The sequence below is a fragment of the Denticeps clupeoides genome, chromosome 11 (assembly GCF_900700375.1).
Source record: "Denticeps clupeoides chromosome 11, fDenClu1.1, whole genome shotgun sequence".
In the NCBI taxonomy this organism is placed as follows: domain Eukaryota; kingdom Metazoa; phylum Chordata; class Actinopteri; order Clupeiformes; family Denticipitidae; genus Denticeps; species Denticeps clupeoides.
Window position 1 is genome coordinate 6,997,589 of NC_041717.1, and position 26,132 is coordinate 7,023,720.

Here is a 26,132-nt window from a genome sequence, read left to right on the forward strand (position 1 = left end):
GGACATCTGGCTTTTAATCTGGCTGCGGTAACATTAATTTGAGTGAAAGTGAAGTGATTGTCATTGTGAAACATTGAGTGACACAATGAAATGTGTCCTCTGCTTTTAACCATCACCCTTAGTGAGCAGTGGGCAGCCATGACAGGCGACCGGGGAGCTTGGCGGATCAGTATTCGGCAACCTTCTGATATTGGGGCCGCTTCCTTAACCACTAGGCCACCACTGCCCCGCTTTTTACTAGAACTTGAAAGAGCAACTTTTTGCCAAACTGTAGAATGCATGGATTGCATCATGTTCTTTTTTGATACCCTATTGTATAGAAGACTTTAAATGTCAAAGGTCCTGAACTTGCTTTATCAAAGGCCAGATGTCTCCTGTGATACTTTTAAATGGGTTTTCTTCACATCATAGCAGCACTGACATCTCTGGAATATTTCACAGTGCTTGCTAACATTATTCATTTTTTATATCTGCAAAAAAAAAGTTGAATCTTTTGAACAGTTGAATTTCAAGGTTTCATAGATTGTAATAGGTCCTCCATTCACTTTACTTAAGCATGGACCTGAGATGACTGCAACAGCCTAATGATGCATCTAAGCCCACGGGATTTCAAGATGTTACAGAAGACCTGGAAATTGTCACAACTTTGCCAATGTGCTCAAACATAATTGCATTTTTTTTAATGAAAGCATTTTCCTGTGACAATGAAATGATTATGAATGTGTCAGGGATCAGTGCAGGGCAGGAAGCAATCACATGACAGACAAACACAGGGAATTTAATAAACACAATGAACATAAAACTCCAGCCCACAACGTGCAACCGGAGCACCCCAAAAAGTCAGGATATGACTTCTATTGTGAATGAGATGACAATGTAATACAACACACTCTGTAACTCACCTGTTACAATTGAGACTGCTGTTGTATCCGATTCATGCCGATGCATGAATACGTTTGAAAAATGTCCTGGGGTGTGACCCTGGCCTTAAGCTTGAGCAGTAGTTAAATCAAATCTTTTCCAACTAACAAACCTGGCCAAATTGAAACCAGTCTTTTCTAGGCAGCATTTTGAAACTATAATCCACGCCTTTGTCAATATTCTTCTGTAACATACTCTACTCTCTATCAGCTTCAGAGAATACAAAATGCTGTAGGGTGTCTTTTAACAGGCACAAATAGACATTTTAGCCTCACTCCACTAGCTGACTATACATTTTAGGTTTTGTTTTATTTGTCCTCAATGGTCTTGCTATAAAACCATATAGAAAATCACGCATAAGTGTCAGGAACACGCGGTGGGAGGAAAATGATGCAGACGAGTGACTCCCACACAAGGATTAAATAAATGAGAACCGGGGCACGAGGGTCCTCATGTAGACATGGCACACGGAGCAGTGGTAGCCTAGCGGGTAAGGAAAATCGGAAGATTGCTGATTCGAGTTCCGAAACACCAAGGTGCCACTGAGGAGCCAGTCAGCAAAGTACCAATCCTCGCGGGATTGGTTAAAATCCAGAGACCATATTTCACTGTGTGCTGTGCTGTGGTGTCACATGCGACAACTAATCACTTTCGCTTTATATTAGCACATAAAACCACAATGGCTGGACACGGCAAGGATACACATCGCCGTCTGTTTTTAAATATTGTATTAAGACCCATCTCCTCTCCTTGACCATGCATTGAGATAACAAGTGAAACGAGTCTTGAAGGTGCAGAGTATCAATGTGCAAATGCTGCTGTAATAGAAATGTAATCGAGATTTGTTCTGAACATGAGAAGTAGTGTGTGTGCAAGTGTCAGTTCAGAGTGGAAAGTCCCTGAGTTGTCTGATGGCCTGAGGAATGAAGCTGTTGCATAGCCTGGCAGTGAGGGCACGAAAGCTTTGCTACCTTTCCCTGGATGTTCACGTGATTAGAGCTGCACCCAGTTGTGACAGAGCCCCCTCCAAAGCACATTCCTCAGAGCAACAAGACGGGAAAGGGGGCACTGTGGGCACTGCTGGTCCTCCCTGTGTCAGGTGTACCCGGACCCTCTGGTTCTCCCCCAGAAGCCATCCAGCATGGTGGTGGCTCTGGCCCCTCAGGCAACCTGCACACATTGATCAGGGCGGATCAGGGCAGCACTGGCCCTGCACATCCCTGCAGACTCGTCTCGCGTTTCTCCCTGCCCAGAGACCAATCACCATCTGGGCACGTGCAGCCCTGGCAGCTGCACGCCCCTGCTGGAGTCCCCAGCATCCCTCCTTCAGTCAGCCAGGAAGGCGGTCCCGGACTGGCACGTAAAACATCTGCAAATAAAGTTCAACAGGATTGGATTTGGAATGTAGCTGGGAAATGTAAATTTCCACAAGTTTACTTTGTTAATCAGTTTATAAATGAGGTTTTTGTAAAAATGTTAAGTAAATAAATAAGTGATTTTTTTCACGTTGTCACTGGTCAACAAAGTTTGATCTGTGTCTTGTAAATGGTTTTTCCTACGCCTTAGCAATCATAATAAGCATACTAATAAAACAGCGGTAAAGAAGGTGAGATTTCATAGCTAATTTGCTGGTGATATGGAGCAGAAATACTTTTTTTTTGCATTTGCTTACTTGCAGAATAAAAAGCTCTGGAGTAATAAAGTAATCTGTAATACATGGTTACCCATTTAGGAGACCAAGCATGGCCCCGCCCAGACACATTTATTGAACAGTGTGTGTGTGTGTGTGTGTGTGTGTGTTTGTGTGTGTGTGTGTGTGGGGGGGTGACAGAGGACTCCATTACAGCTGTGTTCCTGAGATGCATGTGTTACCCGCATCCTGTGAAAAATTCAATTGGTGCTAAAAAACACCCATAGACCATGAACTGAACATAGCGACCACAATGTCCATAAAGACTAATCACTGTATATTGTATATTTTATGTATGAGTATTACTCTGTAGAAGCTTTTAGGTAGGATTTTTTTTTGGTACCCATTGATTTGCTCATTTTACAAATGACATGCATGTTATCCCTTGTTATCACTCTGTTGGCTCTGTAGGGTGAATGATGACATCACAGATACAAATACACACTTTCATGTGTCAACTGTGTTACTGACAGGACAGAAAAAAAACATGCACAGTCAGCACAACTACAGTCCCATTACCTAGTCACGCTAGTCTACGTTTGCTTAGTTAGATTAAGTATGATTTCAGTCTCACTAGCGTGCTTTATTAAACACTATAATATAATCTTTCCTCTAACGTCATAACGTCATTTTTCTAACTCATCACTCACTCTCTTTCTTTATCAACATCACAGATATTAACATAATAACTCAGCGTTTCAGCATTTTCAAACACATAATGAAAATAACAAAATATTGCAAGCTTTAAATGCAATTTAAGAAAGTGCTGTTTAATAGACAACGTCATGTCTACAGTAAACTCAATTTAAACTGTGTTTCATTAAAGTAAACTCACAATTTCTTGTGCACAAATCATTAAGAGGATCCCAGTCAAGCCGGTGCACTGCTGGTGTGTGAAATTAGAAAGTATTAATGGATCAGCTCAGGACGCGTGGCAGAAAAGCTAGTGTGTCGTGACTGTTAAACGGCGAAAGAAAGAAACAAAAAAACAATCCCAACATTTATTTTACCTCCTAGTTGGTGCGGTGAGCAACTCTCCAGTCACAACACAATGCCCGGGACAAGAGACAGAAAGAAATATTGCTGTGGTCCGCCTCATCCATCATGTGTGCCGCCTAGCCCGTGAAATACAGGACAGGGTTCTCCAACAATGAGTCCAATCTTGTATGTTAGACCCTCACTTGTGTATTTATCACCTAAGCGGCTCCACAGCGTGATTCATGTGGCAGGGCGGCGCTGATAAAACTTGCTGACGGCGTCTCTGGGCACAGGGAGGGCTCGGCACCGCCCCGCTCCTCGCCCCATCCTCATCAATCCGCCCTTTGTCCAATATACTTAGAGGAGAGTGTTTTGCCTTGGGGTCTTTTCCCACTTTCCTTTTGCATTCTTGCTCGCCTCAAAGTGACACTTTCTTTCACTGTCTTCTGTTATTGTATTATCTGTTGTAGTGAATGCTGCTGCACGATCTGATGACTCAAATGTGCTTTTAGCCATACTGTCCCGAGCATAGAGGCATTCAGAAATAAGTTCTTCTGCAAGCTCAGCGTTCAGTAATTCCGTGTCACTTATTTCTCTGAGCCACTGATGATCTGACATCAGCAATTTATAATTTCTTCTGTCCAGCCAGCTCTTGGGGTCATTATCCAGGCAGTCTGAGACAGCTACTGTTCCTACATTAGTTTTGCCGTCTGCCGTGTAAATAAAATTAATCTGACTGGCAAATGAAATTGACATATAAATAGCGTTGATGTTAGGTCTGGATTACACTCTGCAGTGTGTTGTAACGGTGGTTTTAAGCAGGAGACAAAACTATTAGAGAAAGGAGACCCTCAAGAGATTTATTAGATTATAAAGAAGGATTTTATAACTACCTAAGTGGCTCCACTACCTGAGTGTCTTTACTGCATGTGTGTGTGTTCAGGAGTGTGAACTGAATGCACACAGTCATGAAAATGTATCTGGGAAAAGAAGACAGTATAGGTAATATCTATCTATCCATATATATATATATATATATATATACACACACACACACACACACACACACACACACAGAGAGAGAGAGAGAGAGAGACACACACACACACAGATACACACACACACACACACACAGTACAGGCCGAAAGTTTGAACACACCTTCTCACATTGGTAGACACTTTGGAAACTTTTGGCCTGTACTGTGTGTGTGTGTGTGTGTGTGTGTGTGTGTGTGTGTGTATACATATATACATAAGGTACAGGCCAAAGGTTTGGACACACCTTCTAATTCAATGTATTTTCTTTATTTTCATGACCATTTACGTTGGTAGATTCTCACTGAAGGCACCAAAACTATGAATGAACACATGTGGAGTTATTACTTAACAAAAAGTGGAGACCTGACTTCCACAGTCACCGAACCTGAACCCAATGGAGATGGTTTGGGGTGACCTGGACCGCAGAGTGAAGGCAAAGGGGCCAGTTATTTCACCTTTATTTGTTAAGTACATAACTTTGATGACTTCAGTGAGAATATACCAATATAAATGGTCATGAAAATAAAGAAAACACACCGAATGAGAAGGTGTGTCCAAACTGTTGGCCTGTACTGTATGTGTGTGTGTTTGTGTGTGTATGTGTAATAGTCATTGCACATAATCCAAGTGCAGCTAGTTGGAATGATAAAGTTTTTTCAACATACATTTTTAAAATTACTGCATTTATCAGACACCTTTATCCAGAGCAATTTACAGTCAGTAGTTACAGGGACAGTCCACCTGGAGACACTTAGGGTTAAGTGTCTTGCTCAGGGACTTTTGACTTTGTGGTCATCTGGTTCATTGGCGAATGTCGGACCCACTAGGCTACTACCTATGAGTTGATGTGACAAATCAATGTAACATAGTTGAAGAGACATGCCAGCAGCTACCATTGACAACACTGTTTTTTACCATCAATATTTCTCTCATTCATTCATGCAAAAATAAATATCTGTGCGTCATTGCAGTTGGCTGGACATTATTGACTTTGGTATTTGAAAGATCCTGGCTACTGCCTTGACAAGAGATCAGAGTTCAGATGAGATGTCAAAGTGCAATTAATGTGTTTTTATTTTTTAGGCAGTCAAGCTGAAGTTTTACATAACCTGTTGTTTGAATCTCCTGAAGTGAAAACATTTCACAGACATTACTATTCTGAATAAACAGATCCTTTTAGTGGCATGGAGGATTGAGAAAACTACAATTGCAGCCAGGAGCAAGGCCACCCAGAGGGGATTTTGTTTGCGAAAATGCATTCATCTGAATTTAAAGGAATTCCTTCATCACAGCACAGCATATTTTAAATCGACTGTAGTAGCTGCACATGTCCGCTTGCTGTGTTGAGCTCCAGACAGATTGCCTCAACGTCCCAATCTATCACAAAAACACTCCCTGCCACAAAACACGGGCTGGGAGGGTAAAAACCCTCAACACCCGTATCATGCAATTATTATGCAGTTTTCAGATTCCTCAAGTTATCTACTATTTCAGACTTGCAGAAACTATTTAGTTCATGAGCAACTTTCACAACCCGTCCACAGAGACGCACAGGGTGCAAAGGCTGAACACTCCAGAGGAATTACTGCTCAAACATTTAATCGTGTGCATTCTGAAATATGCTTATGAATAAACACAGTGATAATAATGCATAAAAAAAATGGTCCACATGCTGTATGTACAAAAATGACGTTCACTTCTCCCATTGACATTCACCTGGCAAAAAAAGGGCAGACTCACATGAATGTGAATGAACTGATTCCTGCTTTTCCTTTTATTGAATGCCTGGCCTCAGGGCCTACTCGGAATCCGCAGCACAAGTTCTGTTTATGCCTACTGTTTGTGCGTAGTACCTACCTTGTTCAAGTAAACACTGCCTGCCTTGGCTTTGGAGGCACTGCACAGGCTTCTTTTATTGATCGGCATGCAATAAAGGTGTGGAAAAACATCTGCTGAAAAGTCATTTATTATTGCAGAAATATGCTGAGTAAGGCGGAATTACCCATGCACCCTCCGATTTTTTGAAACGTGAAAATTACATTTCAATCCGTTGCCTGTTGCCAACAACTGAAGACAGCAAACATTTTACTGCAATGTTGTGCGTAATATAGAAGCAATAACATCATATTTGGGTGCACAATATGGAGTTCTTTTTAAAAATCTCATTATATTCATGAATAAAATGGTGTTTTTCCCTCCAAAAAGTATAAAAACTTTATAAAGATACCAGTCATCAAAGAAGCCACACACCCACACATACATTTTCATCCATTCCTGGCTTTTGAAAAAACATAATTATGTTATGAGATATGAACATATTTGACTTTTAGAGAAAGAGTTTAAGCCAAATGACATTTATGACTGAAAATATATAAACTTGACGGGTATATTTAGATTTAAAGTTTTGCGTAATATTAAAATACTGTATTTTACTTCAAATGATTCCACATTTCTAAAGTCATAGTTATTCATAGTTATATACAGTTTTGAGATCTATCTACCATATGTGGTGGTACTTTTATTTCTCACTCATGGCACAAAGTCAGCTGTGCCAAAAATATCTCTTTCAATGTTATAGATTAATTCGTACACACCCTGAAATTAAGTTGACTTATCACTAATAAAGTATTTTATTCCCACAATCCCACAAATGAAATGATAGTCACACCACAACAAATCACACAATAATCAGACATGCCCATGAAAAAGGTCTATTATGCACAATTAATTTTCTTGCTATGAGCTTTATCACACCCAGCAGGGGAGCCAGGAATTTTTCAGAGACGCGATCATTTTGGGGTGGCATACGTGTCTCACAAAAATACAGGGCTATTTAAGCACCTAAACCACACACCTCTAGAATATTTGCATAGCCCAGCCACTGTCCTTGGAGTGCTGCAGTGCGGTGGCCAATAGACTGGCCAGGATTAAGTCTGAGGTGGACACAGCCACTACATTTGGAATAAAGCATTTGCTAGGTACATTTTGACCACTGCAGACCATGAACATTCCACAAGGGCTGCAGCTGTGGTCGTGCTCTGGCCCAGCCACCCAGCCATCACAATTTAGTCCTTGTCGGAGTTACTAAAATCATCAATTTTTTCCTGATTACAATGCAACTTGTAGCTGATAGCTGATATAGTCTAAATTGTAATATAAATCAAATCACTTTTATTGTCACATCATATAAAACCAATACACAGCACAGTGCGTATGAGAGAAATTCTTGTGTGTAAAGCTTCTCGTTCAGGAAAAACTATAAACATATGTATATAAATTATCTATATGTATAAATTGTCTATGCAACAACCGGGATGGCACATATTTATCTCAATGTGTTTATCAATGCGTCACATACCAACCAACCCGAACCAAACCAAACCAACAAACTTTGGAACAAATGCAGAAGGTTTTATGCATTTTGTACCAATTGTTGGGTCATATTTTTCCTTATCTTGGTTAGAATGATTCCAGCAGCCGTAAACTACACAAAACATGGGCATCTTTTCAGACAGCAGATCCTCAGTACTTCAGAGTTGTATTTATAAGAATGTGATTGGAACAAATGCTACTTTTGCTATGCAAATTTTAAAAAATCTATTTACTGGTAGACGAGTGTGCAAGGTTCATTTTGAATGTGTACCTTACTGGCCTTGTTTGTCAGGATTTGTAGGTTTAAAATGTAGTATTGTGTTACTGAACCGTTTCCGGCTAAGAGAAAATGGCATGAGTAATCTGGGAAGTCCAGGGCAATATCTCAAAATCTCCTTTCAATAAATTTCAAACCAAAGGTCACAAGATTAGAAGCTCCAAAAGGCCATGTCAGTTTCACAGTGGAAATATTTTTTTCTGTTCAAGTCCTGTAATGTCAGGTTGAACAGGGTGTGTGTGTGTGTGTAATCTGTATCTCCACTAATTTTTACATCTTAAATTTTCTTATTGGATTTGTTTTATTTGTGGACAATTAGACTGAAGTGTTTCTGAAAATTAATTAATATCGAATTCATTAAGTTTTTTTTTTTACATGGTTTTACCATGTATGTCATAAAATATGGTTTTGGTTTGATTTGTTGGAAAATGCCAAAATATTTCAAATGCGCTTTAAAAAAATTGACACCAATCACACAACAAATGGTGGGATTCCAAAACAAGGACCATTTGGGAAGTGATTAATTTATATGCATCTGCATATTAACTGCTAGGATATTATTTATAATGAAGATTTAATTAAGCCCAGAATCCAAGCTCGCACTGCACACAACATTTCTCATATGTGTGATTGTTCAATAGTGTTACGTCCTGGTATTTTTGGTGTATTTCTGTTCTGTGTTTGTGTTGTGTTTGCAGGTGCCTGGTGATGGCAAATTCAGCCCACCTGTTCCTGCCCCAGACAGACAGAATAAAAGGAGCCTCAGTCTCCTTTTTCAGGGCTGCGCTTGCCGTGCCTCCCTAGCTTTCCCGATTGCATCACTTCCGGTTTCCCCCTCGCTTCCCCTAGGAGGCGACGCAGCTTGTTGTGTCGGCCTGCTTCGGTGTTTGTTTGTCTCAGTTTTCCCGTTTTATTTGTTGTTATTCGTTGTAATTTGTTTAGTCTGTATTTCTTCTTTATTCATATACTTATTTGTTAATAAAATACTTGTTAATTTCTCGTCTTAGTAGGTTTTCATTTTATGTCATTTATTTTGTTATGGGCCGGAACCCTTAGACCGGCTTGTAACAATAGGATTTTAATAAATAACCTTTCCTATTGGACAAATCTACTGCTAACTGTAGATACTCAGCTAACTGCACCAGACAGTCACATCAACTAAATAACGTTATTCACTTGTAAAGCTCTTAAAAATATATTTTTTAAAAACCTGTGCCATTTTCCATGTCTTCCATTCCATTCTAGATATTGCTATTGCCAGTGTAACTGTTTCTACGGCAATCACACTAAAACTGCACAGATAATTGGCACAAGGCAAGTCTTAAAGGATCAATAATAAGGCTCATGGTTGGAAGGTTCTGGATTCTGAGCTAAATGCAGAGGACAAATTTCTGCTGTGCAGTTTACAATGCGAAAACATTTCACAAACAGTTCTACTACCCCCTCAATAAAGTGAATAAAAAAAACCTCAACCTGTTACTGGAAACTGGAAAGATCAGTTTATGTAGTTCAGCTTTACACTGCGCTGACAGTAGGTTTGATGCACATCATTATAAAAACCTATAGACCTCGACCCAAAATCATATATGACTTGCCATTGATGTTGGGAAGCTCATCAATTGCTCCTTAGTCACAATAACTTTCTTTGCTAGGCTGCTGCAGACGTAACATCTCATTCCAGGGGCACGACAGTTGAGGGTTTTGACAAACAAAAATGAATGGCACCACGTTTGGCACCACGTCAGGCCAGCGTGATGAATGAAACCACCAGGGTTGGCCTCCCATGTGCGATAAGGATGCTCTCAGCTCTCATCTGTCATTTATTCATTGCCCTTGGTTACTTTCATTTCAATAAAAGAATATATTTTATCCGTCATTTCTGCATACCGAAGGTCACCGTCTAAACAAGCAGAGTCTTTTTCGAAAGGGAGACTATCAGCTTGGGGTCATGGAGCTGCAAAGTGCTAAAAACAAGCCCAAGAGCAAATCACTTTGATCCGTTTCTCCCTTTCTAATACACGTTTTTATGACTTTTTACAATGTGTAATATGCATGAAATTGCACATACCAAAATTGAATCTAAACCTCATTTCAATAAGATTATACATTAACATTTACATTTACATGGTAAATAATTGACCTCTTCTTCTTCATCAGCACCTATTCACCTGCCATTTTCTTTATCTGACCATTTAAAAAAAAAAATCTACTTGTATTTGACTTCTACAAACATGTCAATCACGCAGCTTTGTCTTTTTTACCTTGACAGAAAGGAAGGAGCATAAAATCTTACCAGATTTGCTCAGTTGAAAACAAGTCAAGCTGCAGAGGCGGTGGAATGATTGTAGGGAAAGCACTGCTCAGGGATTTGAGAATGGCAGCACTGTCACCGGTTGGTTAATTGGGTAGCAGGACGGCGCGGGCAAAATAGCAAATGTTTGGCTATTAGAGGAGAAGTGCTGGCCCTTGCACTGCGTAATGAGAGATGAGGTCTGAATCAGAGAGCCACGCGATGTGGCTGAAGAGGTCTTCAGGCCACACAGAGAGTATCATGGTTTTGGATGTTGTTTGGGAAAATATGGTAATAATAAAATAATACCATTTGTACGACAAACTCATTCGTGCAATAACTACACATTTTATGAGCATATTTTGTCAAATGAGAACAATACTTTAGCCTTCATCTCATTCATGATTTCACTGTGTTGACATCAAAGTTAGGTTAGAAACAGAGTTTTGCCTTGAATATTGTTGAATATTGATCAGCCCATCCTGCACATCACACAAACACACACATATACCCTTTAATCCCATCAAAGAATCTGTGGTAGATGTTGGTGGTTTCAGGCAAGGGGTGGTAAGGTATCCTTCTCCGTTTAAAGCCTGGGGACTTCTAAGAATAAATTTGCTGATAATAACTTGCAGACCGAGACAAACACCCGGGGGGATAAAGCCACCTAATCCCTCTATAACTCCACAGACGCGGGCAGTAGAACAGTAACAGACTGTTAATACAGCTACTTAGATTACAGGCCAGACACTGAGATGTTCTCTCTGGAAACGGTGCGAGGGGCTGTGTGAGTGTTGCGGAGAAGTGGCCTTAGATTGTGTCTTCTCCCTGATTAATTTTTGCAGACCTTCTTCAACATGACAGGCCGCTGATTAAGTGATCAGATCGTCCAAATCTCACCAGCTGTTTGAGAACCAAACATTTTTGACAGTAAAACGTTATTTTTATTACATTTTTTTAATAGTGTGCGTTGACTTGTTTAATTATTGTATATTTGTTTTCTCATCTTACCTCATTTTAGCTCATTCAAAAGTGATCAGTAGTTTACTGAAGAGCATGTTCAGTTTTATAGACACAAGGCCACCAACTGAGAAATAAGTGAAAAAGAAAAGATCTTTATTTTTTCTGGGGCTGAATATATGAATATTTTTCCACTACGATGGCACTGACATTAAGTGCTGAGATCAGCAGATGCACCCAACGTGGCAGACTGAAGCCAGGGGACATGTCATGTTCCAGTATCCCTTACATTTACAGGACTACGTTTTTGGAACAAAACACTCCAAATATTGTTGTTTGCATTAAAGCCTCTTATTTTAAAAAGAAAAGGGGAGCCAACTCAGCATTTAAATTTGCAGTTTCCACAGTACCATTTATAGTACCTGGTGCAATGTCCACAGAGTTTAATTAATCGGTAAAGCACAGAAATAATCAGAAAAGCTGTGTGCATTATTTTGCTACGGTTAATTAATGGGACAAAAATAGCAAAATAGTCCCTAATAGCAGTCAGACTGATATAACCTTTAAGCGTGAGACATTTTTCCAACAAGCATGACAGCTCTGCAGTTTTAGTATTTAAAGTACTTTATGTGCATGACCCAATAAATTCTCTTTCTTTTTACGAACGCGTTCCTCATTGGCCGTTTTTGGTAACCATGCCGCAGGGTATGCAATAGACTCTGGGTCTAATGAAGCCCCTGTGGCAGCTGGGAAAAACAAATATCATGCCACCTTTGCACTCCATCAAGTCTCCATACGCTGCTGATGAAAGCCGTCAGTGTTCATTACTGAAAATTGTCATGAGCTGTTTCGACAGAAGTCAAGAGAGGAAGTTGCTGTCTGTGCTGACAGATAGGAAGCTGTGATCGAAATCAGTTCTCAGCACTACAAAGCCATTACCTATTCCATATTACCATTTCTGCTTTCCCTCACAAGAGATTTCATCAAAGCCGGGCAATGGGATTTGACTGTGACCGGCTTGTCAGCGGTAAAAGTTCAAAAAACTGAAAGCATTTCCGTCCACCGACGGTTCGCTTTTATCAGAATGCAATTACTCCGATTTTTGCTTGGCTCTTCCCATTGTTACACTGACAGGCTGATAATAAAACAACTTACAAGGGAGAGGAGAATGCAAACGTGCAAGAATCCTTCCTCACTGAGAGGCTCCCTGTGTGTCACGTCTGACATTTGATGAAAGGCTGACACATCTACATTTGCTGCATTATGTATATGTTTCATTTCCTACATGTGTTTATGATTGCTGCATTAGTTATGGTTAAATCAGATATGATGGGTTGATTTTGGTTTGGTACAAAACTGGAACTGGATCATGGCTATTGGGTTTTGCTAAGATTGATCTGAACATTCAAACCAGTAGCAACCTAAAGATGATCTGAGTACTTCTTTGTTGCTGTTGTCTTGGAGGAAAACAGAATAGAAACAAAACAATTGTTTGTACATACAACAGCTACATAACCGCACCGGATGCTGCATGTTGACAGTGTAAGAAAAAAAAATGTATATCGTCATTTCTGTTTCTTGTAACTGAACATATGCTGCCTCAGATGGCTTCTTCTAATAAGATATTTGTCAGACTAGCATAAAAAAAGGCCAGTATATAAATACCTGTGGGAAAAAAAAAAAAAGTTGAGTTGATATTTGGCATTGGATATTTGCACATAAAAACTAATCCATCTGGACACAATGGGACCATCTGCAATTTTCATAATATAAAATATAAACGTGAAATATTTGGACTATACCAAACATAATTGATCATTATGAAATAGAATTGCTTCGGTGACCTAGGGCCCCGCCCTGTAGGACTAAGTGGTTGTGGAGAGTGAGTGAGTGAGTGAGAGACACAAAGGATACCTACCTGTATACCAAAGGGAATATTCAATAAGGATTGTTTTTGTCATTGTGATGCACAATAAGCACAGCACACAGTGACATAATGAAATGTGTCCCCTGTATTTAACCCATCACCTCAGTGAGCAGTGGGCAGCCATGAAATCAGTGTGTGGTGATGGTACCTTGGTCAGTGGCACCCTTGCAGTTTGTGATTTTAACCTGCAACCCTTCAATTATGAGTCTGCTTGCTTACCCACTAATAGAAAGACCAAGGAGACAACAGAATGACAATTATCACGTCACAAATGTGTAGGCGTGAAGGCATCATTACTTTCTGGGTTCATGATGATCTGAAGCAGCCGAGTTTAAAAAGTTGCGGTATTTCAGGCAGGCTGTCATATTCTGTGCATTGTGCTCCTGCGCTGCTTTAGGCAAACATATTTCGTTTTCTTATCATCTTTAAACATGCTGGTCGATCTCCATGGCGTATACAAAAGTCAAGTCCACTAGGAGATTGTCAGTTGGATAAATTCTGATATATTTTAAAGATGCTTTCATGTGCTGCTCATCTTGGCAGCTCAATCAAACTTGCACCATAAGCATGCATTTTTGTTTTCTTCATAGCAATATTTATTGTGTCAGCGATGCTGCCCTGTGACAAGAAACCAAATGCTCCGAGCAATTAGTGTATTTGCAGCCTGCATGCTGTCTGTACTGCTGCTTTATCATATGCTAATAAAAATGGAAGGGTATTTAATCTGTTTGCATAGGCACTCATTAGTGGCAAGCAATTAGCATTTTTGTGCATTGTCCTCTGTGCAAGTGACTGTGTTATTCTTTAACCATCTGTCCCTCTCTTTTCTGCTGCACCACACACCCCCTTTCCATTTTGACAGATGTGCCCCAGAGGTTCGCACAAGCTCTTATCACTAGGATTGACCTTTAAAACTGGAAATATAACCTGGGTGACCCAAGGGTGAACTTGCACCATCATCTGCACCATCATCTGCACCATCATGTACCCTAGTACACTGTCTTCATGTTCCTTGGGAATTATTAGGACTAAACGTTCTGAAATAGGCTAAAATCTGGGTCTGTTCTACTGTACATCAGGTTTAAATTCATCTTTAATTAACACTCACCTCAAGAAAATAAAAACTACAGCCTCCAAGAGGTATATCATTGGGGTTGCATATGTACTGTGCAGAAAGCAATACACCCAATTATGCCAAGATTTTGGGCGATGCACACATCCGAACATGTTTCAATCCTCTGAACATGTTTCATCCTCCTTGTGTTAAATTTACTGGTAAAGTAAAAAAAATGGTATCAGTTTTTGGGTAATTAAAATCAAAATCCAGTTCCACCATAATTGCTGAGCCAGATTGGCCACAGGGACTTCATACATGAAGAATGACAAAATGAAAGTGAAAAGTCAACGTGAAGTGATTGTGAAACACTGCAGCACAGAACACGGTGCACACAACAAAATATGTCCTCTGCATTTGGTGAGCTGTGGGCGGCCATGACCTCAGAGGCTCCTCGGCGGTTGGCAGAGTTTTGGCATGTGTATGCGTTAAAAAAAACATTTCAGCCTATCAGCTTCTCTCCACAACTGATTACCCATCAGAACCGATTCAAGGCAAAACTGCTCATGTGTATTGTCTATTTGTATTCAGGCAAGAACCCCGGGAACATTCTGACAGTATCTTCCAGTGGCAACCACAACAGAGGGAAGAGTGCAAGATAATACAGAAGCAGCCGAGGCTGTAAAGTGCATGTGATAAGAGGGTGTGTGGGACACCAGCTGCTTGGCCACGGAGAGGAAAGCCCTGCAATATGTCATTGGTAATGCTCAGAAAACCGATGGAGCCACAGAGCCTGCCCTGGACACCATCTACAGTAGCCACCACCAGGGCCAAAGATTGATCCCTGGCATCAAACCTCTACCCACTAACAAGTAAAAGTGAAAATGATTGTTTTTGCCACACTGTGCACACAGCGAAAGGTGTCCTCTTCATTTAACCTTTTTCCATTTAACCTTTTGTGTGTAGAATTCTTGGCACCTTGGTAGCTTGTACCAAAGAAGATTTCTTGCCTGTCATTTGGACAGTTTGTCTTTATTAAACACGACATTAAACAAAAACAAATAAAAAAAAAAAAAATCAAACCTAAACACGGTTTCAAGACATGTCACCACCTGGAGCACAATCAAATATATGGCTCTGGTGTATAAGCCTAGTGGGTAATACACTCACCTTGACTGACAAAGCGAGCACTGGCTAAACTTGAAGTAATCTGTCACATTTAATATTCTAGGATACCAGTAAAGTGAATAAAGGCGTCTAATGTATGTAAATGTAAATTTGTAATGGCTTTTTAAACATTTTTTTTATGTTTTGGAAAGTTGCTTTTTAAATGAAGACTCACAAAATTTTCATATTTTAAGCAATTTGTGCTTTGATTTCAGTTGTTTGAAAGAAAAAACATAAGCAGTTAATATGTGTAAAATAACTCAGCTTTAATATAAAATGGTTTGAGATCACAACATGTTCACATTCCCAAAATACAATATCAAATTGTTTGCGTGGACAAACGAAGAAGGTCTTAATCTCTCTGAAGGTCCATTTCTTGTAGTGTGCTCCACAGCACGGTTGCTGAGAAAGCTGCTGCCTGCAGATGCCTGAAGCAGCTTTGCAGAACCATAAGATTTTCTTTCACGACACTCCTGGTGACACAGTCAGCAGTGTCGTAATGAGCTTGTCTTTTTGCCACAGAAGGAGTTGTATGGTGTCATTAGCCATGCAGCCTTAATCACCTTAATAAAACCACACCAAAATATGCAAGGAATTCAGCAATGGACAGTAAGATTCTTGGGAAAAATACAGGTAGGATGTACATTCTTTTCAGTGAAGAGAAAGCATCATGCACAGAGCTAAGATCTCTCAGAGACCATCTGCACTTCATCTGCATTTCAGCAAAACCTTTCTTTCAGCAATCATGTAGAAATTGTTTTTCAGAAAAATACACACTTTGTGATATTTTGAGAAGAGCTGTTTTGTAGTTAAAGAGGAAAGTCTGTATATGTGCAATGTGGAATGAAACATATGAGGTCATAAACAAAAAACTAAAGGATATTTCTCTGACTGTTGCATTTGATAGTTTAAAAAATTCATGTGCTGAAGTAATGCTCAGTGTTGATTTCAGGGTGGTATTTCCAAGAGCAAACTGACTGGACTCTTGTACTTGCAAGCTCACAGAGAGGCAAAGATTATGGTTTAGTAGGAAGGGAGGTCAGGGTGGCGAGGCGTGGAGGCAGGCGATGGATCAGTACATTGGTTAATGAAGTCTGTGGTGCTAAAGATTCTAAAGTGTTAAATTTCTATAATTTAATCCCTGATAATTTATATTTTTTGCATTTATCATTTATACACTATATTTGCTATATACATTTAGGAAAAAGGAACTCATTTTGATACTCTTGTACATACAGTATATTCAGAAATACTGAATTTTCACCATAAACCCCTTTAACAGCTCAACAGACAATTCATCTTTATTATATTGCAGTTAACTCATATGTTGCCAGGTGTGTAAAATATTTTAAGCAGATGGGCTCCTTCCACCTCCAGTCATACATGTGTATTTATACATTATACTGCTCTAGAATAAGGATGGCATAGATTACAGTCATGGACATAGGTTGTCTTAGATGTGGCACATATCTTTAATCATGTAGTGTACAGGGATAATTCATTTCTAACAGAAACTACCAAAGCCCATGAAGTAAAAAAAACACATGTTGAGGTGTCTTATAAATTTTTTTAACCTGTCTACATTTTTCAGCAAGCAATATGTTTTTACAAACAGCACATTTTTCATAAAGGATTCTGTATAAAGTTTCAATATAACAGACTATTTCAGAACATACACGAAATACAAAATTACTGAAAGGATTCACCCTAGACATGCATACTCTCCTTTTATTGCTTTTTCCTTTTTATGCAATAAAAAACACCTCTTGATGTTTCCTTTCTTCCTTTCAGTTTATGAAGTTTTTGGATGAGAGATGAGGCTTTCTGTACGAGTGACTCCTAAGATATCTGGTGATCTTGGAACACTCCTTATAATGATTAAAAAAATACGTTCCTGCATATCTTGTCCTTGAAGCTCTGCCCTCTTAGTTACAGCCTGTAAAGATTTTCTGACCTTGTGTTGCACATATTAAGTGTAACATTATGAATCCAACCCACCGCATGGAGAAAAAAAATCACTCAGTGCTCAACATTAAACAAGTTGCAAAATTCTACCCATTTTTCATGTGTGATTAATTTGGATCTGATGGAACTGGTTCTGACACCATCTTGCCCTGTGTCTTCTACATCCCCGAACTTCAGTTGCATGTAAACTTTTATTTTACAAAATTATATGCAACCCTTAGCTTACAGCCATTTCAGTTATCAGTCGCAAGCTAACCACTGCAACAGTTGCCAGCTGCTTATCCAGGTCAGGGTCGGGGTCAGCACAGAAAGGTTGGAAAAACCTCTGATCAGGTTGCTAGACCTTCACATTGTTCCTGGCCAGACCTGGTCCCCATCCACTTCATTAGAAACACCGACTCTGCTGGTTCACTTTGTCTGTGTGATATTCGAGTTTCTCAATCCTGGTTCTGGAATACTCTGCCAGGACTTTTCTCTACACCCCACACTGCTTGCAACCTGCCAGACCTGGAGTTGATGTAAGGTCGAGTTGGGTTTGTCCAGAAGTTAGGCTGACATGTAGTGTTCAGTTTAAAACTTTCAATGCCGCCTTCTGACTACAGACTAGATAGTTTGGGTGGTTGACCGCTCTTTTCTTGCATGTGTCCAATGTCCATTTATGCCATAAATTATTTTGCCATAAAATATTAAAGTCTGAGTAAAGTAAATTCACATGGTTCTAAACACCCTCATGCATATTACAAAATTATCACCAAAAACGTGCTTCAGAAAAGACAGCGAGAATTATTAAGTTATACAGGTACACAGATGTTCAGGATTTTTTGGCCTTCTGAGGCATGCTGAAAGCCAGATTGCACTAGCATCATTGAAGTTATCACACCTGTTATTACAACAGACAGCTAGCTATGTTTCGCCATGCAAATAAGTCCTCAGTGACTATCAGAACAAGTTTGACAATTTTATGGCAGATAATTTTACAAACTTTCAGTTGTGAATGTGCAAGTCAGTAATACATTGTGCTATTTTTCAACTCTTGGTTTGGAAAAGGGGCGTGGCTTCATAATCTCAAAGGACACGCCCCCAAAGTCTCAGGCCATCATTTAGGCCAAAATGGATCTACTTGGTTGGTGATTTTTGACTTAATGGTTTATGATGCCCTACTTTATAATGTTATAATCCCGGAACCCAAGTCGAGGTGGAAGGCTAGTCTGGGGGAAAGGACTCCTATTTACACCCTGAGAGGTGGAGGAGGCCCCGCCCACCGCCCATCGCGGCGCGCCATTGGCCGCGCGCAGGCGCGCCCGCGCACGCGTCTCCGGCGCCGGCGACGCGTGCGCGCGCCCGACGCGAGAGGCTCGACTTGCTCCGAAGTCTCGCCGAGTAGTTATGGTGACTTAACTCGGAGCAGGACGCGATGCCGGTCGCGGGGATGTCGGCGAGATCGCGCGTCCTCGGAAGCGTCTTCGTGTTGACTGTCGCCTCCGTCACGTGCGTGTCGACGAAAGGTAAGCGAGCCAATTCCAGGGTCTAATAAACTTCCCGGAATCCGTCCAGGAAAACGAAATAACGGGAACAAAATAAGATGCTGCGAGAGTCGGAGCCGTAATGCGTTGAAGTTGTCATTTTCCTCAAGCATCTTCGTTCTTATACATTCATTATTTTTTCTGTCTGCGCGCGGTGTATTATGACCCATTTCGACACGTGAAAAGTGGTCGATTGTTTTTCCATCTTAACCGCTTTCGAATTGTAAGCCAAAAAAAAAAAAAAAACACAACTTCGGGGTGCAACAGGCGCGTACTTAACCCACGACCCCCCACGCAATTCTTGCATCTTCCTCTCTTTATTCCTTGTGTAGTTACGGAACAAAAACGAGCTGATGCTGGGCCGCGTGAATATAATCCGCAACACCACAAAGCTGCTGCTGCAGAGTTCCCGCACTGGTGCATTAAAAATCCATATCTGGACATCTGGGAAGCCCGTTAGAAACGCACGCAGCGGGGAGAGAGAGGGAGGGATGGAGAGAGGGAGAGAGAGAGGGAGGGATGGAGAGAGGGAGAGAGAAGGAGGACAGGGCTGGCGAGAAGGTTCCTGCTCTGCTCTTAGTTCAGGACTAGAGCGACTCACGTCTACAGGACGGTACATTAAACTTATTAAAACAAAAAGTGATCATTCCTTACATGCATTGATAAGTAGGACGATGGATCTGCTTGCTCATCATCCCTCATGCAGCCATGAAGTGACGGCAGTCTTCATTTTGATTGACGTTTGATGTTTGCATGTCGCGAATGAATGAAAGAATGAATGAGGAAATGAGGTGTGGAAGTTTGAATACAAGGTGCAACTCCCAAGTCCTCGTCCATCTGCGATTTATTATTTTTTTTAAGTAAAATCTCTGTTTTGGTTCATTGCAGCTTTTTTTTTCTGGAAAGTTTTGTGCTTAACGTGAGATTTTAATCATTCTGTTATGAATGGGAGGAACTGTTTTTTTTTTTAAAAAACGCAACTGGTCTTGTTCTCAGTGCCACTTTTTTTTCTCAAACTTTAGATTTTTTTTCTTCTCGATCTTAATGCAGGGCACGCGTGCGGTACGAGTAAACGAGGAAGCTTGTTATCCGTTTATCATTAGCCTCCGCTTGCCCATTGCCTTGACCTGGTCTCAACCCTTTCAAGGTCTGGCACTGGACACCAGGCTGCATGATTCGGGGTTAGTGGATTGAAGAAAGTCTCATCAGCAAAAGCAAAAAGGTCGCCTTTCATCTCTGTACACCTCCGCCATTTGCATTTATGAGGATAATGAACTGAAACATTCTTTGAACATCAAGGTTAAACCCTCAAAACATCGAGCCAAAAATGACGCATTTCATGTTCGTAGGTTTGTGAGTCTCTCTTCACAGTTTATCGTAGATGGCAACTGTCTGTACGCATCTTTAATATACAGTTGAGTGTGTGTGTGTGTGTGTGTGCGTGTGTGTGTGGGGAGGGAGGGTTTTCACTCTGATTGCGCGGCGCTGTGGTCGTGGTGTCTGCCGCGGTGGCTCTCCACGTGACTTGTACGCGGGTTTCCTTCGAGAGTGCGCGTTCGCACCGTCCAGGCGATGCTTCTGACCCTGACACGTGACAAATTGTGGCTGTTTTCCGTCCCAGCTTTTCCCCGGCAGTCATTACCGCGGTCCTGGGGTCGTCCCCATTAAACTATTCACTGTTTGCCCACGTTCACCATTTCATTATTACGAAGTGCACCTCAGTGTACAGCAAACTACAATCAGCGGATTTTATTTGAAGCTTTAAGAGCACATTCCACGTTGCTACACTCGAAGGTCAGACCGCTTATTTTCATTCTGGGCTAGAAGATGGGGGCTCTATTATTTCCTCCATCGTTACAACATGAATCATCAGATTTAGTCTGCCGGGGGTGTCAGTGGGCCGCAGTTCAGTGCCCAGATTTACATTTAAATGAAACCAAATGACTCAACATTCAGAAATGAAATACAGTAATGATGATGGTAATAAAAGCACTGTCCCCTTTCTGCAGAAAGGTATTCCACCTGGAATTGCTGTCATTTCGGCTGCTGTGGGCTTTGTGCAACGTTTATGAATGATGTATTACACAGCACATATGATTTAAGGGGCAAAAGGAATAAACATCAAGCCTCACAAATATATATTTCATATGCTAACAGGATATGGTGTTCTACCAAAATGGGATGACCTTCCCGGATATGTGGTAAATATTATGTTCCAGCAGTCCTGATTCTGTATGGTGAATTATCATTTTTTGAACAAAAAAAAAAAAAGATCTTATATAGAGAAATTGAGAGTAATTAGCCTTAGTTTATCTCTGCAAAGTCCCAAACATCACTTACGTTGGCATGTTATGTTAAAGCATCCACCAGAGGGCAGTTCAAGTTTTGCTCCTTCAGACAACATCGAACATGGTGGAGTCGGTCATAATCAGCACTTCGGCAGCTCACAGTGAAAATGAACTAGTTTGAAGTTACATAGTTCAGGTTGAATGTTCATAGGTTCCACAAAGGAACGGTTCTTTATTCAATAGGCTGCTGTTCAACACATATCATGCAGTGCCTGATACACTGAGCACTTCTCCTTTGCCGACTTAACAAATCCCCCCTCACATCAAGGTGCTGATTAGACATGAAAGTCTATTGTACAGGTGGGCCTTAGACTGCCCACAATAAAAACTAAAAGATTTAGACAGATTTGTGAGCATTATTTGAGATTAATGGATCTTTTGTGTATGTAGAAAGATGGTTTGGAGCTTTGAGTTCAGCTCATGAAAAATGCAAGCAAAGACAAAAGTGTTTCATTTATATTTGGCACATATTCGCCGCATGTGCAGAATCCAGTGTTTTGTCCGTACTGCGGATGTGTTTTTCTGTGTTCATGCACCGAAAAAAAAATATAATTTCTAGTCATTTCAGACCTACAAAGAGCAAACAACACAGAAAACCGAGTTAATGAAAACAGAATTGCTTTTATGCAGTCATGAAGATGATTCTGACCTTGAGTGCCTTTCTCTGCTTATAATCAAAGATCGTGTGTACAGTTCATGAAAACCGAAGAAGTGTGGAAGTGCGTTGAACAATTGTTCCTCGCGGTTCTCAGTTTGTCTGAGCTTATAGGTTGCGTCTGAGGATGAAGGGTTTTGTGCATGTGGATCTAAGCCGGTGGCATTTACTTATTGATTACCGCCAACCCCCCTTGCTGAAAATAAATAACTTATTTTTTCTGATGTCCTGAACAGCTCAGTTCAACTGTTGTCTTGAGGAGCCGTAGCTGAGCTGTCAAAATGAAAAAGCGTTAAAAAAAAAAAAGGTCAGTGTTTGACAGCGTCTTCTTCCGGATGGTGGAGACGTGAATAACAGCTACAGAATGCTTGTACTGTTGTAATTGGAAACATGTCATGCAGCTTTTCAATTTTTAAATATAATCCTTAATATTTAGATTGTCACGATCGAGTTGGAGTGAGGGAGGAAGGACAAAAACAAAAAAAGGAGCTTATTTTCAAATGAGGAAAGTAACCACTGCACCTCAGCACTGAACAGTTCTTCCTCTGGGGCCAGAACATTCAGGCACGAAGTCCCGGTTCACCCTGGTCCATTGCCTGGCTTTGATCCCCTGGGACTCACTGGGGAACGTCCCGACTTGAGTCTGGAAGAGTGAACCACAGGTAACTGCCACATATAAACAACAGTTGGAGAAGAAGAAGACGGTGGTCGTGTTGGTGGACCACTCTGTAGAGTTTACATAGGGGACACACCTGGTACCTAGCTTACCAAGCAATTCTCAGACTCCTGAATGTCCCTCATGAATGTCCCCCATGGTTGATGGTTGGGAAGGTCAAGGAGCTCATCAAGTATTATCTGCTCCTCAAAAAATGAAGCAAAACACCTTACATTTGCGTCTGTCTCCTTGGTGGCAACATCACCCTCAATGACAGTTAAAATCTTTATCTGGACTCCACGAGTAGTGCCGCCATTCACATCTGTATCCTGCAGGGCAATAACATCTACCACTTGGGATTACAGAAACGTAAAGTTTCTACAGACAGAATGTTCAGGGACTTCCTCCCTCAACAATGCTCAAACCAATTTGGGTTTTTTAAAGTCTCTATTATCACAGTTTTAGGAAAGTGAGAGATTATTTGTCATTGTGAATACAGAACAGTACAATGTGCACCAAACTGAAATGTGACCTCTGCATTTGATCCATTCATATATAAAAAGTAGTTTATCAATAACCAAAGGGGTTGGCTTACTGAAACAACGATAGCAATATTTAAATTCATACCAATTCAATTACGACTGGGTTTCATACCAGACAGGATTTGAAGAATGAATCTGTGTTCTCCCTGAAAAACAGTGGTTGTCTGTAAAATGCAACAAAGCAGCGAATAAATGGAACATTCAGATCTTGTCCAACACTTGTGCGGTTTTGTGACAGACAACAAATTGTTAGATATTTACCTTGTTATCCATTTCATCCAAAGAGTCTCCAAATGATCTCCAATTCCTCTCCAAATGATCCATTTGAGAATGAATTATGGTTGTTACGACTCTTTTTCATTTCTTCCTGCATAGAATCTTTTTGCTTTTGCAAGTCCACTTCACACCTTCTTGCCTTCTAACGATTCCTGCAGTCTTCCCCAGGTCTATTCTGATTAACACGAACTTCACTGCAACTTGCTTCACCTAGTTTGTGGCTGTAATTTCCAACTTTGTAGGAGATGCTTGTGGTCCAGCTATCATAACTCATACCCATGCTTAGGTCCTTCAGGCAGTGATGCCTGCTGACTAATGCAGCAGCTCAATTTTTTTTTCTTTGCTGGATATGCTTTATAAGCAAAAACACACTGAGCAATGGAATTTAAGATGTCTGTTTTCATATCCTGGGTAACATCAAGCATGTTTTCTGAACATTCTGAACATTTCTTTTTAGCAAGTCTAAATTCCACATCACATGAAAAAGTAGGTACAGGGAAAGGACAAGGACACTGACACTGAAACTGAATTTACACATTGCCTAAGAGAAACGCTGGGATTTGAGCTGTGTGATGAAGAGGATGCCATATGGGCACTGTCCAGGGATATGGAGACGTGTTGGTGATGATTTTTCAATACAGCTCTCTCTGGTGGAAGATACATTTACATTTTACATTTCCAGCATTTATCAGATGCCCTTATCCAGAGCGACTTACAATCAAACACAACTCATCTTCTCTTTCCCTCCCTCTGATCTACATGCTGCTTCCAAAATCTCTGCATGTCTAACTGACATCTCATCTTGGATGGCAGCCCATCACCTCAAACTTAATCCCATCAAAACTGAACTAATTTTCATTCCAGCAGATTCTTCACCACATCAGGATCTTGCTATCTACCTGGACAACTCACAGCTCTCTCCTTCTACAACAGCCCACAACCTTGGAGTAACAATAGACAACCAACTCTCCTTCTCGACTCACATCAGCAACCTTTCTTGCTCATGTAGATTCCTTCTCTACAATATCAGACGATCCGCCCTTATCTGTCAACACAGGCCACCCAGATACTGGTTCAGTCCTCAGTAATCTCACGACTGGACTACTGTAACTCCCTTCTAGCTGGTCTACCACTATGTACCATCCGACCTCTACAACTAATACAAAATGCAGCAGCATGACTGATCTTCAACCTTCCCAAATTCTCCCACACCACCCCTCTGCTACGTTCCCTCCACTGGCTCCCAGTAGCTGCACGCATCAGGTTCAAAATACTGATGCTGGCCTACAAAGCCAAACATGGAGTAGCACCATCCTACCTCACAGCCCTTATTACACCTCGCACTGCACCTCATATACTCCGAGCCTCCAGTACTGCTCGCCTGGTCCCTCCATCTCTGAAGGTAAAAGGAAGACATTCATCTAGACTCTTCTCCGTCATGGCCCCTCGGTGGTGGAATGAACTTCCCCTCGAGGTCAGAACAGCTAAGTCACTGAGCACCTTCAAACGACAGCTCAAGACCTTCCTCCTTAGAGAATATTTAGATTTACTTGTAACTTTCTTATTGTCTTACTTATGTACAGAAACTACATCAGAGTGAATAAAAAGATTGTATTCATAGTTGGGGGTCCCAATGAACCGGAACTAGTCACTTCATTGATGGTAACTTGAAAGCACGGTGTAAGTCGCTCTGGATAGGGGCGTCTGCCAAATGCCGTAAATGTAATCAGTATTTACAGGGACAGTCCCCCCCACTCAGGGTTAAGAGTCTTGCTCAGGGACACAATGGTATTAAGTGGGATTTGAACCTGGGTCATCTGGTTCATACACGAGTTTGTTACCCACTAGGCTACTACCCCCTAGAAGAAGCTCAGATATGTCATTCAGATTACATAATTCATTAGCAAATTCTGGATCCTCAAACTGAATCACAAAGTCCTGTACAAGTTGAAGCCTGTTCTGCAGAATCCATTGACTGAGTTGAGGGCTTCAGTGACAATTCAGTCTTCTGATGTTATCAGCACAACACGAAACCACTGATCTGTGACAACAAAATGGCAATTTCGCTGAAGCCAATGCTCTACAATTTAACCAAAATAATTATGAACATCAATAGGTTAGATTTTCACTGTTCCACCAAAACCTCAACATAGTGTTATTAGGGACAATCAGTGCATCTGTCAGGATTGCCTGCAGCTGGGCTCCACACCGGAACCCAATCCTGACGCCCCATAAATGCCGGAAGTTTCCGCCCGTTCGGGGTTGCTGGCATTTTCGTGGACTCTGCACGAACTTGACCTGGTTTTGTTTTGAGTGTTTTGAGTTCTGGCAATCGCCACACGCCTACGGGTTAGTTTCAGTTCTTTATTTAAGTTAAATCGTTTTCGGCCACCGCGCCGCTGTTTATTTGTATTTCTTTATTGTTTGTATTAATAAAACCCCGTTCCCAGTATGTCAGACCTCTGCGCTTCCTTCCCCCGTAAGTCCGTAGTCG

The 26,132-nt window shown here is 40.9% G+C and overlaps 1 protein-coding gene across 1 annotated transcript in view; it reads left to right on the forward strand.

The window, feature by feature from the left end:
* Window positions 1–18,968: 18,968 nt before the first annotated feature.
* The window catches only part of unc5db (unc-5 netrin receptor Db), a 120,944-nt gene continuing 113,780 nt past the window's right edge, over window positions 18,969–26,132 (forward strand). The window contains exon 1 of the mRNA XM_028995981.1: window positions 18,969–19,144. Within this exon, the coding sequence (XP_028851814.1) occupies window positions 19,054–19,144 (91 nt within the window). The 5' untranslated portion in view covers window positions 18,969–19,053. The remainder of the gene's footprint in view (window positions 19,145–26,132) is intronic.